General features: G+C 41.5%; 2 protein-coding genes across 11 annotated transcripts in view; both read left to right on the forward strand.

Moving 5' to 3' along the window:
• The window catches only part of KCTD7 (potassium channel tetramerization domain containing 7), a 49,853-nt gene that overhangs the window by 10,748 nt on the left and 18,617 nt on the right, over positions 1-20,488 (forward strand). Inside the window, exon 5 of one of the 2 annotated variants that reach the window (XM_060405865.1) lies at positions 2-11,173. In XM_060405865.1, coding sequence (XP_060261848.1) covers positions 2-29 — 28 coding nt within the window. In that variant the 3' untranslated portion in view covers positions 30-11,173. Of the gene's footprint in view, position 1; positions 11,174-20,488 lie in introns of those variants that run through there. The other variant, XM_042240024.2, reaches the window with a different exon arrangement.
• Positions 11,132-20,488, forward strand: part of RABGEF1 (RAB guanine nucleotide exchange factor 1) — a 47,943-nt gene continuing 38,586 nt past the window's right edge. For 7 of the 9 annotated variants that reach the window (XM_042240020.1, XM_042240021.1, XM_060405864.1 and 4 more), the window contains exon 1: positions 11,132-11,173. Coding sequence is in view for 2 of the 9 variants with exons in the window: in XM_042240018.1 (XP_042095952.1) it covers positions 11,489-11,625 (137 nt within the window). In the remaining 7 variants the exon portion in view is untranslated. Of the gene's footprint in view, positions 11,626-20,488 lie in introns of all 9 variants that reach the window. The other 2 variants (XM_042240018.1, XM_042240019.1) reach the window with 1 other exon arrangement.

Below are 20,488 nucleotides of genomic sequence, written 5' to 3' on the forward strand. Positions count from 1 at the left end.
GGAAGCGGGTTCACCTGATCCTTCACTGAGGACCCAGAATCCCCATTGCTGAAAGCCCTGTACCTCTTTTCTCCTGTCTTGGGCCTGCACCCCCAAGACACACTCCAGTGCCTCGATGGGGGTCACAAGGAGGCACCAGCATGAGTAGCCTCTGGCCCTTGTCCCTACATCTTCATGATGCTGGAGTTGGTTGAGGCCGGCGATCCTTCCAGGTATGAGAGTTGCAATATAATAAACAGATTCAAGGTCTAGAGGCGCCTTGTGAAAGAACCCCTACAGGGAGTGTCTGCAGCAGTCTGGAGCGGTCAAGGTGAAACTGGCAACTTGGTTCACACAATGAGGGCGGGTCTGGTTTTCCAAACACTTTGGCTTCAGAAGAGGCTATGTTACATGTACAAGACCCCAGGAGGCCAGCAGAGGACTCTGGCTCTGGTTGCAGCGGAGCGAAGCCACTGCAAACTGCAGGCAGGTGCCCACGTGCCACAGTGCTTAGTTGCTTTGCTCAGTTGTAGCCCACCAGGCTCCTCTGTGCATGGGACTTTCCAGGCGAGAATACTGGAGTGGGTTGCCATGCCCTCCTTCAGGGGATCTTCCTGACCCAGGGATTGAACTCGTGTCTCTCTTGCATTGGCAGGCGGGTTCTTTACCACTGAGCCACCTGTGCAGCAGAGGCCAGCCAAAACCCAGAGCTTCCCAGAGTGGACACGAAAAGGGACAATATTCTCTTACAATAGCTGATGGGCATGCCAGGGGAGGAAGCTGAACACCTGCTCACCTCTTTGCCATCCATGTGCCTTCACGTCCCACCCATTCAAAATGGAAAATAACAGAGACTTCTTGGACCTTACATCTGACATATCAACCTATAAGGTCTCCGTTCCTGAATTGCATTTGGAGTCATTTGTATCAGTCAGGAGAAAAAAAAAAGCTACACAGTAATTTGAATAATTTATATGTTGAATATAAATAGTTACTAATTATAATACAATTGGAGGAATGAAGGATTGGCTAATAAAGAGTAGGGATAACTATAAAGAATATAGGAATAGCTAAGAAGCAGCCACTAAGACTGAGATAGAGGGTCCAAGGATGAATACCCCCTCCCCCAAGAGCTGGTATCCAGACCTTTTTGGACAAGGCATGGCCAGGTTCACTGAATGACAGAGAAGTCATGGGGGTGCCGTGCTGGTGAAACTTGCTGGAAATCTACCCTCTGAGGTGCTGGAAAAATCTGGAGGTGTCTTGTCAGGGGCTCTCTACTACAAAACCACCCCTGGGAGTTCTGGGGAAAGCTTTTTGTGACTGCAGACCACCTTGTGTGGAAGCAGCTGGGTGTGGGAGAAGCTATATGAGCTGTGAGCAAGCACACCAGAACCAGAAAGGAAACATCTCTCCCCTTGCAGCGTCTCACTTATACGTGGAATCTAAAGTATGGTACAAATGAACCTATTTACAGAACAGAAGCAGACTCACAGACACAGAGATCAGACTTGTGGTTGCTGGGGGTAGGAGTCGGGGAGGGAGAGAGATGGACTGGGAATTTAGGATTTGTAGATGCAAACGACTGAATTTAGAATGGATAAACAACAAGGTCCTACTGTATAGCACAGGGAACTATAGAATTATTGTAGAAAATAATGGCTCAGTGTTAAGTCAAAATTCCTGTCTTAGGCACACATTCTTAAAATTTGAAATGGGACAGTTTGAACACCTAACTAAATCATTACAGGGATTTCCCAGGTGGTCAAGTGGTTAAGACTCCACACTCCCAGTAGAGGGGGCCCAGGTTCAATCCCTGCTCAGGGAACTATTTATTACTAGATTCCACAGGCTGCAATTGAGAGTTTGCATGCTGCAATTAAAGAACCCACATGCCGTGATGAAGACAGAAGGTCTTGCATGTCACAGCTAAGACTCGGTGCAGCCAGATACATTTTTTAAATAACTAATTATACCCATGGGTTATAACCCATTGAATAAAATAAGAATCCATGAATTCATATTGACACGAATAAGTAATGGCATAAAAGAGACGGAAAGGAAAGTTCTTAATTAGCATAAAATGTCAGCTAATATAGAAAGAATGATGGCATTAGAAAACCCCCATTAAAATAACTCCATTTTGTAAATATCATAATTAGAACTGAATCATCATTCATCATCAGTGGACTCTAAAATAAGTTTTTAAGAAAAACAGGATCTTTACATAGTCTCAAAGTATTTTCCTATATATTACTAAATAATTATAAAGTAAAAACAGTGACTTCACAGTGGAGACACCTGAAGGACTCCACTTTCACCATCAGTCAATGTCGTTAGCCAAAATGGGACAGACAGACGTCATGTCCATCACCTATCTTGCTGTCTGGAGAAGAACACAACGTTATGTGATTTTTCTGTGCCCACCCCCCAAAAAATGAATAGCATGAATCTAATTATGAGAAAAAAATCAGAGAAACCCAAAGTGAAGGACATGTTTTAGAATGACCATTTTATACTTTTGGGCTTCCCTTGTGGGTCAGCTGGTAAAGAATCTGCCTGCAATGCAGGAGACCTGGGTTCGATCCCTGGGTTGGGAAGATCCCTTGGAGAAGGGAAAGGCTACCCATTCTAGTATTCTGGCCTGGAGAATTCCATGGACTGTAAAGTCCATGCGGTCGCAGAGAGTTGGATACAACTGAGCGACTTTCACTTCACTTATACTTTACAAAAATGTCAAGATTATGGAAGACAAGTTTAAATGGAAGAACTATTCCAGATTAAAGACTACCAAAGAGACATGACAAGTGATCCTGGGTTAGACTTGGTGCTGGGGTCCAGCCCCGGTGGATCCAGGGTGATTCGAAGGTGGGGACGGAGTTGGCGTCTTTGGAAAAATACATATTTAATCACAGATAGAGAGAGATTAGAAATGGATAGTGTAGTAGGAGGATTAGTGGAGAAAAAGAGGCTGAATAACTTGGATTACGTGGAATAGCATCCATGCTCCAGATGGGAATTCAGCCAGAAAAACGGGAGCAAGAAAGAAGCGACATGGGGGAATCAGTCTTTCCGGAAACTGATCCGATTTCTTTATTTTTGGGTTTGCTTATGTACCTTTTGTTACACATAGGGATGAATACAGAGTCACGTGGGGGTCAGCAGTCCTGACCTTTATCAAAATCAGGTGCTTCACATAAATGTATAAAAAAAAAGGTCTTAGGAATATTACATCATCTTCTGGCCATGAGTGAGACCTGCTTACATTTTATGATCCTTTCTTTCTGATAACCAAAAAAACTTATTTCTTCCAAGGGTGTTTTTTCTTAAACCAGGCACCACCCTCCAAATAAAGTTACATTCCTATAGGGTGAGGGTGTAGTGAGTTACAATCAAGAAAGGAATTTATTCAACCCAAGGTTAACATGATTAGTCTTAAAGGTTAATACTTATTTCTCCTATATGCTTAAAGGTTAATAGTTATTTCTTCCTATATGCTAGTTATATTCATTATAAGTGTAGGGAACATGGAGATTTAGCAGCAAACATCAGCCCAACAAATGAAAATCCTTTCACCAATGCTCCCCTTAAGATCTATTTAGTCTTAAGATATGATAAAGTTACATTCTTACACAGCAAGGACACAGTGATATATAACAAAGTACAGTGATCTATTACAAAAGAGAAAATCCATTAACTCAAAAAGTCTAGTATTGCTAACATCAAAAACTACCATATTTCCTTTGCTATATTCCAAATACATTGATTAATATATTCCCAGGTGCCTAAGGATATGGAGGCCTGGCGGCAATCATTGACTCAACAAGAAGAGAAAGTCCTACGCTAATTAAGACTCTCAAAATACTCCAAAACTCTCTGTGCTGTTTATGGTTGAGAGGTAGTAAACAGTCATGTGCCTAGTGGCGGCAGTAAGGATAATCCTGTCACACAAGCTAGTCTGTCAGCAGAGAGGTTTGACCTGAGACATCCTTGTCCCACCCAGAGCAGGGAATTAGCAGCAATTATTGACACAACAAATGAAGAGACCCTTCACCAATATAATTCCTAACCAACTATACTAATAATTTTAACTCCCCAAAATAATTTGCCTTTAGTAAGTCTAAAACATCTTGTGCCTCTCAGGTTGGGAGGCTGCAAGCAATCACATGTGGCTGGACAAACCTATACAGGTGGGCTAGATAACCTTCAGAGGAGTCCGTAAGCTGAAACACTCTTGTCACGCCCAAGAATTTTTATTGCCTTGGAGCTGCACGTTTACTCCTTCTCCGAGAGAAACGGTTATGGGGAGAGCCCCCCGTAAAGTCAGAGGTGTAGGTGAGAGCATAAAACAGACTCTGGTTTTGGGGTTAGATGCTCGGGAACAGGGGGTTTCCTGAGGCTTGATCACGCCTTTGCGTATGCCAAGCCTCCTTCCTCATGACCTTTGCCATGGGCGGAATTCCTCACGCTGGCCCCCGGCAACTTGGGACCAGGGAAACAAGAGCTATAAGAGACATCTTTGGCACAATTGATGAAAATTGAATAAGGATTATAGATTAAGTTCGAGGATTTTATCAATGTTACTTTTCTTGATTTTGATAATTTTGCTTTGGTTTTTCTCAGAGATTATTCTTAGGAAACACACACTGAAATATGTAAGTGTTTGCAATTTAGTCTTACGTTCTTCAGGAAAAAAGGGAGAGAGAGCACAAATGATAAAGAAAATTGGACAAATCTACAAATTCAAGAAACTCAAAAAACTCCATGTAAGATTAATTCAAAGAGACCCACAGAAAACAGATTATAATCAAAGCAAGCCAAAGAAGAATCTTGAAAGCATGGAGAGAAGGGGATTCAGTCATTAGTAGACCTGCTCTATAAGAAATGCTAGGAAGACTTCTTCAAACTGAAGAAAATAGGACACTAGAAGTCATATGAGGAAGTAAACAATACCAATAAAGATGAAAACCTAGGGAAATGTAAAGGTCAATGTCATTGTACTAAACATTTATAACTCCTCTCTTTTCTTCTATGGGCATCCCTGGTGGCTCAGTGGCAAAGAATCCACCTGCCAATGCAGGAGATTGGGAGAAGATCCCCTGGAGAAGGAAATGGCAACCCACTCCAGTATTCTTGCCTGGGAAATTCCAGGGACAGAGGAGCCTGGCGGGCTACAGGCCATAGGTTTGCAAAAGAGACAGACATGACTTAGCGACTAAACAACTTCCCGATTTGATTTTAAAGTCATATGCATAAAACACTAATTATAAACCTGTGCTGATAGGCAAACAATTTATAGAGATGAAATCTGACAACAGGATAAAATGAGAAGGACATAGTTGTTTTGGAAGCACAGTACATACTATTTTCAATAAAGTTGGTATTATTCAAACTAAGTTGTTACAAGTTCAAAGTGTTAATTGTAATCGCAGAAGTAACCACGAAGAAGATAACTAGAAATTTACAGAAGATGAAAATAGTAGACTACAGAAAAACATTTAAATACCCCAAAAATGCAGTAATGAAAGATTGAGGGGAAAAAACATAAGAGATTTAGAAAACAAGTAGCAGAATGGCAGATGTAAGTCATCATTTAGCAGCAGTTACTTGTGTAAGTAGATTAAACTTTCCAGTTTAAAGCCAAAGATTGGCAGGATATATTTCCTAAAAAGTTCCATCTATCTGCTGTCTATAAGAAACTTACCTTAAAGACACAAAGAGATTGGAAGTAAAAGGATGGAAAAATATATTCCATGAAAACAGTAAGCAAAGGAGAGTTGAGGTGGTTATATTATTAAACAGATTTTTACATTTAAAAAGGTTATGAGATAAGGACATTAGAAACTCCCCACAACTACAGAAAAGCCCACACAGCAAGGAAGACCCAGCACAGCCAGAAATAAGTAAAATTATAAAATAAAAGATCTCAAATCTGTAACTATACACCTTAAGTTAAAGTCGCTCAGTCGTGTCCAACTCTGCAACTCCATGGTCTGTACTGTAGCTGCCAGGCTCCTCTGTCCATGGAATTCTCAAGGCTAGAATACTGGAGTGGGCAGCTGTTCCCTTCTCCAGGGGATCTTCCCTACCCAAGTATTGAACCTAGGTCTCCCACATTGCAGGCAGATTCTTTACCATCTGAGCCACCAGGGAAGCCCCCAAACACCTTAAAGGAACTAGAAAAATGAAGAGCAATGCCAAAGCTAGCAGAAGACAGAAAGTAAAGATTAAAGTAGCAATAAATGGAATGAAGAATAGGATAACAAGAGAATATAGAAAATCAACAAAACCAAAAGTTGTTTTTTTTTTTTTAAGATCAGAATTGGCAAGTCTTGAGCTAGATTGACTACAAAAAAGAGAAAACTCAATTTGCTAAAATCAGAAAGAACAGGGGTCATTACTATTTACATAAATGAAAAAATTTATGAGAATTCTGTGAATATTTGTGCACCAACAAATTGAATAACTAAATGAACTAATTCCTAGAAACATAAATCCTACCAACTCTGAATCACAAAGAAATGGAAAATCTGAAAATACTTGTAACTAGTAAGGAGATTGAATCCATAGTCAAAACCCTCCCAACAAATAGAAGCCCTAGACTTTATGGCTTTGCTAGTGAATTCTACCAAAAGTTTAAAGAAGAACTAATATCAGTCCTTCTCAAAGTCTTCCAAAAAAAAAAAAATTGAAAGTGGAGAGAATGTTTTTTAACTTATTCAGTGAAGCCAGCATTGCCCTAATACTGAGTCAGATAAAGCCAATACAAGGAAACTATACAGACCAATATTCCTTAAGAACACTAATAATAATTCTCAACAAAATACTAGCAAATTCAGAAGCATATAAAAAAGTTACATACTGTGATCAAGTGAACTATATTCCTGGAATATACAAGGATGGTTCAACATATAAAAATTGATCAAATGTTATTCACTATATTGAATCACCGACTCGATGGCATCACTGACTGGACGGACATGAGTTTGAGCAAGCTCCGGGAGTTGGTAATGGACAGGGAAGCCTCGCATGCTGCAGTCCAAGGGGTCACAGAGTCAGATGCGACTGAGTGAATGAACTGAACTGAACTGAACTGATACTGAAAAAACTACCCAGTCTTCTCATTTGATGTAGAAAAAGCTTGCAACACAATGCAATACCCTTTCATAATAAAAACACTCAAAAAACTAGGAATATAAATATAAGAAAGGTACATGTAAAAACCACATAGCTAACACTATACACAATGATGAAAGGTTAAAAGCTTATCTGCTAAAATAAGAAACTAGATTAAGGATGCCTGTTTTTGCCAATTCTATTCAATGTCTAGTTAGAGCAGCTAGGTGAGAGAAAGAAAAGGCATCCAAACTGGAAAGGAAGGAGTCTTTGAAGATGATCTGATCTTAGTAGAAAACCCTAAGGACTCCACACACACACACACACACACACACACACACACACACACACACACACACACACACACACACACACACACACACACACACACACACACACACACACACACACACACACCTGTTAGAACCAATAGATGAATCAAGCAATATAGTAGTACAAAATCAACACACTGAGATCAATTGCATTTCTAATACTGAACAAAGGGGAAAGTAGGGAAAGAAGTCCATTTAAAATAACATCAAAAAGAACAAAATTAATTAGGAATTAACAAGTTAATTAGGAATTAATTTAATCAAGGAGGTGAAAGACTGAAAATGGCAAAACCATTGATGAAAGAAAGAAGATGTAAATAAATTGAAAGACATATCATATAAATTGGTTTGTTGAATTTTAGGAGTACTCTATATATTCTGGATAACAATCCCTTATCACAGATAGGGATTTGCAAAACCTTTTTCCTATTCTGTGAGTTGACTTTATATCTGTTGACTGTTACCTTGGATGCACAAAAGTTTTAAATTTTGTGCCAATATGTCTATTTTTTCTTTTATCACCTGTGCCTTTGGTGTATATCTAAGAAATTATCGCCAAGGCCAATGTAATGAAGCTTTTCTTCCCTGTGCTTCCTTCTAAATTTTCTTACATTTACTTCTTTGATCCATTTTGAATTAATTTTTTGTATACAGTGTTAGGTAGGGGTCCAACTTCATTCTTTTGCATGTAAATTTCACATTATGTCTATTTTACAATAAAAATTACATTAAAAATTAATATACTTTGATGATTAAAAACACCCAGTAAACTAGGAATAGCAAGAAACTTCTCAGCATGATAAAGGCCATGTATGAAAAACCCACAGACCATGGGTCTGTGGTAACATCAGACCATGGTGAAAGACTGCGTGTTTTCACTGAGGCTGGAAACAAGGTGAGGATGCATACTTTAACCACTTCTATTAGTATGCTCTTATTTCTCTTGGGTAGATTCATCTTATCTAACCTCTCTGCAGAATTTGACTGATCCGTCCCTTGGCTTTCTCTCCCCTTTTAGCCTCCATGTTACTCCTCTTTTCTAGTTTTCTTCTTGTTGCCTTTTTTTTTTTTTCTTTGCTGGCTCTTTTCCTTTTGACCCACTCCAGGATTTACTCTCACCCTCTTTTCAGTTTTCCCAATGAGACTGATTTTTATAAGTTAGTATGCAAAAACAGGGCTTCCCTAGTAGCTCAGACAGTAAAGCATCCGAGAGACCCAGGTTCAATCCCTGGGTTGGGAAGATCCCCTGGAGAAGGAAATGGCAACCCACTCCAGTATCCTTGCCTGGAAAATCCCATGGACAGAAGAGCCTGGTGGGCTGTACAGTCCATGGGGTCACAAAGAGTCGGACACGACTGAGCAACTCACACACACACACACACACAGAGGCAAAAACAAAACATACATTGAAATAAAGAATAAAGCAATGACTATCCATATACCTGTCATCCAACTCAAGAGCTGAAACATTGCTTCCTCAGTTAACTATACCTTTGTTGCCTTTCCCAGTAGTCTCCACCACCACTATCCCTTCTCCCAGGGGGGAATGTGGTGGTTTTGTCTGCTTCTGCTGCTGCTGCTAAGTCACGTTAGTCGTGTCCGACTCTTTGAGACCCGATGGACTGCAGCCCACCAGGCTCCTCCATCCATGGGATTTTCCAGGTGAGAGTACTGGAGTGGGGTGCCATGCCTGTTCCGAGTTTTGTGCTAGTTCCATTAATGGCCTCAACGAGTCAGACCTTCTAGTGTCCTTTTTGCTAGTGCCCTCCCACACTGACTTTGGGGGTTAGCCCCTTACTTGCTTTGCCTATTACCATTTGATCTCTTCCTCCCTTCAATTCACTCTGCTACAGCTACTCAAATTGGTGTCAGGAGGGCCTTTGCACTTGCCATTCCCTGTGCCTAAAACATTCTTGCCCAAATACTTGCACAGTACTGCATTAGCCAAAAAGTTTGTTCAGGTTTTTCTGTATAATGTTACAACCCAAATGAACTTTTTGGCCAACCCAATGGTATAGTTAGCTCCCTCACCCTTTGCTCTAGTCACCTTCTCAGCCAGGGCTTTCTTGTTCATCTGAAAATGTCAAATTTCTTGGTTGGACTCACTACCCCTTTCCCTTGCATTATTTTCCTCCATAGCAATGATCACTATCCTACGTACTATTGTAAATGATTTATTAATGGCTCCTGCACCTCTCCTGTAGAATGTAAGCTTCTCAGCATAGGTACTTTTTTTTTCCCTCAATAGTCTGCTATCCTCAGCAGAGCATACTTTAGGTGTGGTAGGGGAGGGAAAATAATTTTCTCTCTGCTTTTCTGAGTTGGTTGAAATCCTTATAAAATAAGAGTGACAAGAGAAAAACAGAAATGTATTAACGTATCCATCACATGTACACAGGAGCTAACCAGGGAAAAGGCTTAGAATGCCAACCTAAATACCATTTTCCGGTAAAGACAAAAGAGGAAAGATGTTGTGGGGGTGCGAGGGGAGGGTGGAGACCACTTATGGAGGTGACTAGGGGAAGAAAAACAAGCTTAAAAGTCTGTTACACAGTTTAAGCCAGTGTCTTCTCCATTGATGAGTCTCTAGTGATGTATTAAGAGTGTAGCAGAGGACACCTCTGCTAGGTACAGAGTGGGAGACACTTTTATAAATGTACGATTCCCTTACGGAAGGTTAACCTCTAGTTGGTTTTCAGGGCTTCTCTGTGTCTCTTTCTCAGAATAATCCTTATGCCAATGAAGCATATTTTGGGGTGGCATATTCTACTACCCTCCAGCATTTAGGAGTAATCTGAGGAAGAACCAATCTCCATTTTATAAATAATGAGCAAAAACTGAGACATTAGGGAACCTGTCTGAGATCACTGAGGCAGCATTTAGCAAACCTGGGATTCCAATCCAGATCTCCCTCCCAGACACCGTATTGCATTTTCTCTTTTTTCTTTCCCTGTTTTGTTTTTTTTTTTCCCCCAGTCGTGGTTGCTCTTTGTGCCATAGATGGCATCCAGAATACAGAGGCAGCTGCTGTCTCCAACATTCCTGAAATGGGAATCACGGAGAAATGGATTCCATTTATGACTCGACCACCGATAGCGAGACACTGGCTAACTTTTTAACTCCTGGAACTCAGTTACCCTCAGCTGTAAAACTGGTTTCTATATCAACCACTTTCGTTAAGGTCCTTTAACTCAAGAACTTTAAAAATCCTAAGATCCGGGTGAAGCGGTGGGATTCATGAGTTTCTCAGGCAGCCTCATGTCCTGCGGCCTGGAACCATCTACGGGCCCAAACATTGCTCTCCGAGAGCCTAGGCAGCTGCCGCCTCCCATTCCAAGCTAAGAATGGGAGGAGCTGTGTCATACGGGCAGCGTCGTCCTCCGCCTACTCCTAGAAAAAGACAAGGAAACACCGGCTTCTCCGCCGGCTCCCGAACGCTCCAGATCAGCGCCCCGGGATCAGCGTCGAAGCCGTCTCCTTCCCCTCGCCTTTAGGCTTTGCGCCTGCAGGAATCCACGCCATCTCCACCAATAGCCGATTCCTACGGAAACCCGCGTCCTCTCGGCTAGCGCCGAAGCCCCGGAAGTGACGTGCGCGCGTGCGTGCGTGGCGTGCGTTCGCGGCGCCGGGGGCGGGGCTGCGAGAGGGAGGGCCGGCGTGAGGGCGGGTTGTGGACGAATACCGGCCACCTCGTCTAGCGACGCGCGGAGAGCGGCTGACCTGACGTCGGTGGAGCCGCAGGCGAGGTACGGGGCAGACGGGTTGGGGGCGAGGGCGGCGCGGTTCTTGGCGAGGGCGGGTGCTGGGTCATTGGTCTGGGCTGTCCACCTGGCTGGGGCCATCTCGCTCCGGTGTCTCTTGCCGTCCTCCGTCTCAGCCCCGGGGCCGGCGGCGCGGCCCTGGGCGGTCCCAGTAGTCGTCGGCCCCCTTCATCCTCTGCTTTGCTCGGACTGCCCGTTTCGGGCGCTCGTCGCCAAGTTCTCTGCGGCCCGGCCCAACTCCGACGGGCAGACGCGCGTCTGGCTCCTGGCCGCCTTCTGCCACCGTCCACCCCTCGCGGGATGGCTGCCCTCCGGCCGGCTCCCTCCTCACTGTCCAGTTGCCGGAGTACCGAGGGACACCTGTGGTGGTTCCCGGGTGGGTCGTGCCCTGGGCCCCTGGGGGACCCCGTCGCAGCCCGGCCTGTCAGGGGCGCCAGGTACTTAAGGGAGCCTCGTCGGTATTGGAGAGGGAAAGGTCCCGGAGCTGGGAGAATGCTTCCAGCGCGGGGACTGAAGACTAGTCCTAACTTTGGCCCTGTGGTTGAGGGCGAAGTTGTGGGCCTGGGTTTTTAGGAGAAGTCCCTGCTTCCAAACTGTCTGGGAGGAGATGCCCATCACGGAAGTTTAGTTGGCAGGGGGGAAGAGAGTAGGTCAGAGCCTGCTGGTGATGTCTCAGCGCCAGTGACCAAGCCCTGTGGTTGGGAAATGTGTCAGTGGGCGCCGGGCCTCGCCTAGCCGTGAGATTGATTAGGTGTCAGGAACATTTGTTAGAATGAGTTTACAGCATCACCTGGGAGGTAGTTTTTTGGATCTGGAGAGTTTTGTGTTTTGTGTGTAAAAATAGTCGTACCTTTTTTTTTTTTTTCCTGTAAATCTAGAACGGCAAAACAAACTCAAAAAAGTCTATTAAAGTTACTAATTAAAATAGTTGTACCAAGAAAGCTTTCCAGAGATGCCCGAAGATTTTGATTTAATCCATTTAATGATAACGATAATTTTAAGAGTTACTGGTTCTTAGGTGGAAGATTAAGAAGTGTTCAGGATTTGAACATTTATGGACCTCCCCAGCAATCATTTTCTTCTCTCTAGAAGTTAGCTACTTCAGGAGAGGGGGACAGCGGAGATACAGTGTGGTGAGCAGAGTGAGCTAAGAGTAGGGGCGGGGTGGGGTGGGGACCACACCCCAGGTGCCCCGAAGGACTGCGGGGTGTGGAGGGAGGTACCTGGGAATATTTCCGGAAATGTCCTGAAGAATGAGTACTATTCAGACTGACGAGGTGGGGTGAGAATTTTAGGGGTCTTGGGAATGTGGGGGTGGGGCAGCTAAAGGAGGAGAGGAGAGTAACTCCCCAGGAGGTGGTTTTTTAAAAGGGAAAAAGTGCAGAGAGAGGGACAGAGATGCTGGAGTTTCTTGGGCCTTTTCTCTGACGGTGACAGAACCAGGGAAGGATTTTGAGGCGGGTTATTTTATTTGCCTGGTTAACTTGGAATTTTTATGTCCGTCTTACAGGCAGATCAGGAACGTGCTTGATTCTGCGCTAGCTTGTATTTTGAGTGTTTGAATGGAATTGTCTGTTCATTTACTAATTGTTTGAGTGCGTCTGACCTTGCTTATCCGTACACTTCCATAAACAGGAATTCTGCTTTTATCTCTTTGCATCTCAATTCAAGTCAGGCATTCACCGAGTGTTCCTGGAGGACTTGAGACATCATGGATTTCTGATGTTGATTTTCAGTGAAAAAAAAAATAATCCGTATTTATTTAGATAGCTACAAATAGAAGAACTAAGATCTTGTTTTTATTTACTTTTGTCAGTCTTTGGCTAGAAACAGAATTTCTGTCTTGACAATGCAAGTTTTACTTTTGGCACATGTGTTTATATTGGTTGCAAAGTAGACATCTCCAGCAGAGATGACCCATGCCTAAAATATTGGAGATGTCTGTGTAACATACTTGTCTGTTCTGTGACTTAGAATAGAAATGCTATTAAGTGGCTTCTTAACCCAGCGCTGACCCTAAAAAAAAGTTTCACAACAGAGGCCAGGCATTTTGAAAGTCATATTAAATGTTCATTTTTGTCCTAAAGAATTGTGGAAACATTATATATATTGTTTGTTTGACTGAAATGCCTTGAAATAATCTAAAGTGTTGTTGAGTAAACACTTAGGAAAAACAATAATAGTTGACTCATCTTTTTCCCACGTACCATTATGCAGCTCTTATTTTATCTGTTTGTTATTTGGATAAAGCTCCTAACATGCCTTAAGAAAATGCTGTACTTTATGCTGCTGCTTTCAAGTTACCCCATGAGATTCCTGTTGTTGCTAAAGTTACTGTTGGTGGGATAGGAAGCGTAATTTTTATTATGTAGTAAAACATTTTTTTTCATCTCTGGTAGCATGGCTCACTTGTTTACGGTCACTAGGTGGGTGAAGGACTATAATTATGCTCAGTTCATTAGATACATTTATAGTTAGAAGTTATGATCAGAATGCTAAGTGTGAGTGCATGATAGAATAAAATTTTACCCACTAAGAGTGTCTTAAGCTTTTTGTTTTCTTCAAATGACGGCAATGAGATTTCTGAAATCCCTGAAGCAAGAATGTAGCAAGAGCATTTATGGCTCTAAATTCCATGCTGTTTCACACTGGTTGGCAGCATCCCCTGTGCTAGGCAGAGGGCAGCTCGGAAGGAGCCAGATAGAAATTTTATAAATAATTTTTGAAGCTAGCTGGTTCAGTTCTCATTCGGAGTAAATATGCAAATACACCTGCATTTGTGATTTCATCTGTATTTTAAAAATGACTTTGGGGGGATTTTTACAGGGGATATATTTGCAAATTTCTGTGTGCACCCCAGTTAAAAATACATAATGAAAGTGTCTTATTTTGATAGTTCCTCTGTCGTTAGTTAGACTTTCCTAACTTTAAATATAACGTTGGTTATAACACTTGCTTTTGTTCTTTGGGAGCTCAAGAAAGATAATGCCTCTAGAAATGGAGCTCATAAATGTTTATTAATGGAAGAAAATATCTTCTTGTGGTCTGTTTTTTTTTTAAGTGGGGCATATCATTTGCTTATATCACACCTTGTTCCCAAAAGGATTCATAATGACTTGCAAAGAGATGTACAACTAACTGTTGAAAACAGAAAAAGGTGATGAATTCAGGACTGTGGGAGGAAAATGAAGGTGGAAACAGAATTGAGATCTGTACACAAAGTACTTGGACTGAAGTCTTAAGTATTTGTTAGAGGGCCCCAAATTTGACTGCTTTTTAGTAGCCAGTTCAGAAAGAAATGTAATCAGTTACATGGTTCACTGACCATAAGATAAGACCCGACTTCTGCTTTGGATTCCCAAAGATTCCTTGTTCTGAGAAACTCCTTAACTACATCCTTAAGTAGCATGCATTTCAGAGGGCTGTGCTGTGTTTTACTTTGTTTTTTAGTAAAATTCCCCATTGCTTCATTGTGTAGGTTAATGACATAAGATCAAAACATAATTCAGTAAAAGCAGTTCTGGTCCTGGCAAAAAAAATGTGGACTAAGCACTCAGCTCCTGAGACTGATTTAATTTAAGGATGAGCTTTTTTTATTAATTTATCAGCAGTGAGGTTTGGGTTTGTGCTTCCTGACAAGTTCTTTGAGTACATATATTTTTTGTGTTGTTGGTTAATCACAGAGCTATATTTTTATCAGGCATGCTTTATCATGGAGGGTACAAAAATGGAGGAGACTGCCAAGGATAAATATTTAAATAAAAGTTACCTTGCCTCCACACGTAGATAAGCTGAGGAAATACCAATGAGTACCAAGACTCATTGCTGGAAGTAGGTTCGGGGTGTTAGCTTCAACACAGAGAGCATTGGCTTGTAAAGTCCAGGCATAAAATTTATATTAAGAAGGGAATCAATCCACTCGGCTCATCCTAGGTGTAGTGTCCAGTAAAATAATATATCTGCCTTTTCCTCAAGCTAAGAAGTTGACCTTTTAAGTAATTAGTTCAAGCTTACCAAGTGCTAGCATGAGCCAGGCATGTGCTGATTACAAGCTCTTTACATGCATTGTCACAGTGTCGTCCTTCTTCTTTATTCCCTTTCTTAAAAGAAAATATAAAGAAATGTGATTCAGAGCAGTAACTTGTTCCAGGTCATACAAGAAGTGATGGAGATTTGAATTTATGTAAAATTTAACTTCAGTAATCTGACAGACTGAGTGGTCCACACCTGTGACCCTACTGTAACACTTGAGGTGGGCTAGTCTGGGCCCGCAGGTGGGGCTACACGATACACTCAGTAGAGGTAAACACATTGGCAAGTATTATAACCCATCCCTGCAACAGGGCCTTGAACCATTCTGAACCTTCATCCAGAAAATGAGCTGAGAGCTGCAAGTTCCATAGTCTGTACAGCTGGGAAAAAATACGCCTTCTAGGCATCTGTCAGGATTAGAGAAATGGGAATATTATTTTATGCGTTTGTGTATATCTGAAATGCGTATACTTTTTCTTTTTTTTTTATTTGTTATAAATTTGTCTCGAGAGCAGGAAAACCACGATTATATAATTCTAAAGATAGTGTGCCATTCTGGAAAGAGAGGTCTATATTTATATTTTAGAGTAAAACTTTAGCTGGTGATCCCACTGCTACAATTTAGGACACATTTAGGTTATACTTTTATAGTGATATTGTGAGGTGTTATTATTGTTATGATATTGTTATGCATTATTAATCTCATTTTGTGTTTTATTAGGAATTGTATTGCATTTTAGAGTTGTACAGATAAGTAAACCATTATTTATTGTGAGTTTTCATATTGAGACTATTCCAGTTTAATTTCACATCATTTTATTTTGAAGTATGGTAATATAGTTCCTCCAGGATATTGTAAATTGTGACCTAGCCTACGGAACTGAAGAGTAGAGAACATCCTTATTCATCCTTGTTAGTAAACAATGGGTGGAACTGTCCTTGTCTAAATATAGTTACGTAACATGGTGTTTCCTTAATTGCATTTCCATAGCACTTTTGTCATTGTAGTTAAATAGGTTCCTGAAAAATTAGTTGGGCTAGTGACCTAAGCTTTGAATAGGATATTATAAGAAGAATACAAAATAAAATTGTGAAAACAACAACAAAAAAAAGTAGGCTGATGAAACAGTGTCCAAAATCCATTATAATTAATGTATTAGGAAGTAATATGCTTGGCTTTTACTTAGTGAATTGGATTACATTTTTATTTATAGAAATTAATTAGCCTTTGTGGTTGGTACAGTAGTGTGATAAGTGTGTAGATGTCATTTGTCTGGAGTTTCAAATGTAGTATAGTTGTGAATGGACACGTCTTAAATATCATTTATAAGCAATAATCAGATGGCAAAGTATTTTCATACCATATGCTAGCTGCTGATACCTTTATAGAACATCATGTGATGTTTACAGAACACCTGCTCCAGGAAATAGAATGTCTGATGAAAGACAGTATTGCAATTCAATATTTAAGTCCTCTGAATGTCAGCTGTATGGAGACACCACTTTCTCCCAAAGCCTACTTTCATTTTATTTTTAAAAAAATTTTATTTATGGCTGTGCTGGGTCTTCATTGCTGCAGGTGGGCATTCTGTAGTTGTGGAGAGTGGGGGGCTACTCTAGTTGTGGGCTTGGGCTTCCATTGCCGTGGCTGCTTCTGTTGCAGAGCCCAGGTTTGAGGCATTGGGCTTCAGTAGTTGTGGTGCATTGGAGAAGGCGATGGCACCCCACTCCAGTCCTCTTGCCTGGAAAATCCCATGGACGGAGGAGCCTGGTGGGCTGCAGTCCATGGGGTCACGAAGAGTCGGACATGACTGAGCGACTTCACTTTCACTTTTCACTTTCATGCGTTGGAGAAGGAAATGGCAACCCACTCCAGTGTTCTTGCCTGGAGAATCCCAGGGATGGGAAAGCCTGGTGGGCTGCCATCTTTTGGGGTCGCACAGAGTCGGACACGACTGAAGCGACTTAGCAGCAGCAGCAGCAGCAGTTGTGGTGCATAGGCTTAACTGCCCTGCAGCATGTGGGATCTTCCCAAACCAGGGATCAAACCCGTGTCCCTTGTGTTGCCAGGCAGGATTCTTAACTGCTGGGCCACCAGAGAAGCCCCTTTATCTTATCTTTTATTGACATATAGTTGATTTACAGTGTTGTGCTAGTTTCAAGTGTACAGCAAAGCGAATCAGTTTTCAATTTCTTTTCCCATATAGGCCATTACAGAGTAGTGAACAGAGTGCCCTGTGCTATACCGTAGGTCCTTGTTGGTTACCTGTTTTATAATATGTGTGTATGTAGGTCCCAACCTCCCAGTTTATCCCTCTCCTCTTCTCCCCCCTGGTAACAGTAAGTTTGTTTTCTACATCTGTGACTATTTCTGTTTTGTAAATAAGTTCATTTCAGGAGCCTACTTTTATTCTTACATGTGCTTGAGGACAGATTGCAGGCAGATTTTGTTGTTGATGTTACCCGTGAGAGGTTGTAGGCTGTTTCCCTAAAGAAGAATTTTTACCTTTTCAGTACATTGCCTTTTCTGTGTGTGTGTGTGTGTGTGTGTGTGTGTGTGTGTGGTCTTCAACTGTCTAGCTGTTATTTCGTGATTTTAAAGTGATTTTAACATTTTGTGTAAGCATTTCAGAACTCACCATAAGGTACATATGTGGGTTTTATTGTATTGCAAAGAAGACTGGTATTTAAGCTCCATGTTACTTTGTAGTTCTGTCCTTCTTTGAGCTGTCATAGATTTCCTAAACAAAATTGGTTTCAGCCAGTGTGTTCTTAGCTCCCAGTGATGACTAATTTCTAACTGCTTGGCTCACATTAGAATTTTCTTTGAAAAAATAAAAAGAAAAAAAATTTTCTTGGTGGCTTGACACTGTTATCCTGGAATCATTAGTAGTGCTTTTTGCCTTAAAGTCTACTTTGATACCAGTATAGCTTTCTTTGCTTTCTCTTGATGAATGTTGCATGCTGTATCTTTTTTTCTATCCTTATATGTTCCAACCTTCTTTATCCTAGAAAAGCATCATGAAGTTAGATTTAGTTTTTTATTTGTTTAGTCTGACAATTTTAGTCTTTAAATTAGAATAGTTAGTCTATTGGTGTAATTGTTACTATGTTTGGAAACTTTCATTCTTTCCTCTTAGTATTACTTCTACCCTCTAGTTACACACCTGGTAGACTTTCACACAGTGTTCCCCGATCTCCTTTTCCTTTTTTTGGCCACACCATGTGGCATGGAGGATCTTTGTTCCCCCACCAGGGATCGAGCCCGTGTCTGCTGCAGTGCAAGTGTGGAGTCTTAACCACTGGACCACCAGGGAGGTCCTTGATCTGTGCCTAAATCTACCCTTTGAATTCTTAGTTTTAGTTAAGATACTTTTCAGATCTAGAATTTCAATTTGATTCTTATAGATTCCAGTTCTCAGTTGAAATTCTTCTTTTTATATGTTCTTTCCTCTTTCTTCCCCTGTTTTTTAAAATAGGAAATTTAAATTTAAGCCATCGTTATTTAAAAGTCTTTCTGTTAACTTCAATGTCTAGATTATCTGAACATCTGTTTCTGTTTTTTCCTTTTGGTTTTCAGTTATAGGAATGCTGAGCGTTATGAATAAAATGAAGTTCCAGATGCTGCTGCTCTTTTTCAGAGGGAAATCCCTCATCCTTTTTGCTAGTCAGGTAGAGTAGGGGCTCATCACCTAATCCTGTTAGGGACTGAGCTGATGGTTGAGGCTGTGCTGCCGGTTTGGTACGGCAGGGATTCTCTCTAGTTTGTCTTTAATGCTGTTTGCCTTTAATGTTAGCAAGTAGCCAGCCATCCAGGGCTTCCAACTGATACTCTCATAAATTCACAGGAATCCCTCCTGGTAGCTTCTCTGCTCTAATCTTTGCAGAGAGCAGTGAGATTGTTGAAAACTCTACTCTTGATTTTCAGGGGCTTTTAGTTTTGTTTTGAAGCCTTCTTGTGCAACTGCAGAATTTGGTAAATATCTTCAGGAGAAGGCCAGCCTTTTGTCAGGCCTGGTTCTTCAACTCTCCTCTTTCATTGGGATCTTGACCCGTGGAGTCTTGCTTTTCATCTCTACCAAAAACTCTCATGGTTCCTCTGCAGAAGGAAAGTCTTGATTCTCAGCTTTTTGCCCCAGAATCATCAGTACCTCATTTGGATTCTCTACAGTTCCTCCCTTTTTCCAGAATCCAGAGCCTTCTAGTCTTGGTTGCTTCAGCTGCTTTCTGATGCATTTAAACATTGGTTTTTAAAATGTTGCTGACTTTCCTAATGCTCAGCAGCAATGTTGGTCTGCCACAAGCTACTTTGTCATATTCAGGAAAGAGTTTCCCGCTAGGAATGAAGTTATAAGAATAAATTAATCTTTTCATAATTGTGGTGCTTACTTTATAGCCAGGCTCTGTCCGTGGAATTCTCCAGGCAAGAATACTGGAGCAGGTAGCCATTCCTTTCTCCAGGGGATCCTCCCAACCCGGAGATCAAACCCGGGTCTCTCACGATGCAGGCAGATTCTTTATTGTCTGAGCCATCAGGGAAAGTTACTTTAATTTAGAGCAGTGGTTTTCAAGGAGCCCCTAGCCACATCACCTGGAAACTTGTTAAGAATGCAAATTCTCAGGCCCTCCCTACCCCCAGACCACCTGAATCCATGTTGTAACAAGTCTTCCAAGCATGATACTTATGCATGCTAAAATATGAGAACCACTGCCTTATAAGTTAGTTGTTTGGCTGTTTAAGTTTCTCCTACCTCCTACAGTTCAACGCTAGAGTATATAGGGGTGTTAAAACCAAAATTTAGCTGAGTAAATGAAGATCTAATTGGCTTTATCAAATGATTCATCAATCAGGCAGCATCTCTTCCGACAAAGAGATACTTTGAGAGGTTACACAACATGGAAGGCTTCTATGGTAAGAAGGGGGGACAGGAAAGGAAGTCATCATCAGTAAGGAAAAATGAAAGTTCATTGGAGGAAAGTAAAAGCTCAGGTAACCCTAGCTTCTCATTGGTTGAGCTACAGCATTTCTTTTGGCTGGCCGGTTGCTGGGAAAGAAGGAAGTCTTTCTCCTGCTGACGTAATAAAGTAGTGTACTTCCTGTGTGGGAGTACAAGGTACATCTCTTCCTGTTGCAGTCAGTAACTGACGCCTTTCCCAAAGGGTAATTGATGTCTTCCTGTCTGAGGTAATTGATGATGAGGATGATGAGAGTAGTAGTAGCACGTGAGAGCTCCCTTTACAAGCCTTCCTGATACCCATTTTAGTTGA

This window comes from Ovis aries, chromosome 24 (assembly GCF_016772045.2).
Source record: "Ovis aries strain OAR_USU_Benz2616 breed Rambouillet chromosome 24, ARS-UI_Ramb_v3.0, whole genome shotgun sequence".
Lineage (NCBI taxonomy): Eukaryota > Metazoa > Chordata > Mammalia > Artiodactyla > Bovidae > Ovis > Ovis aries.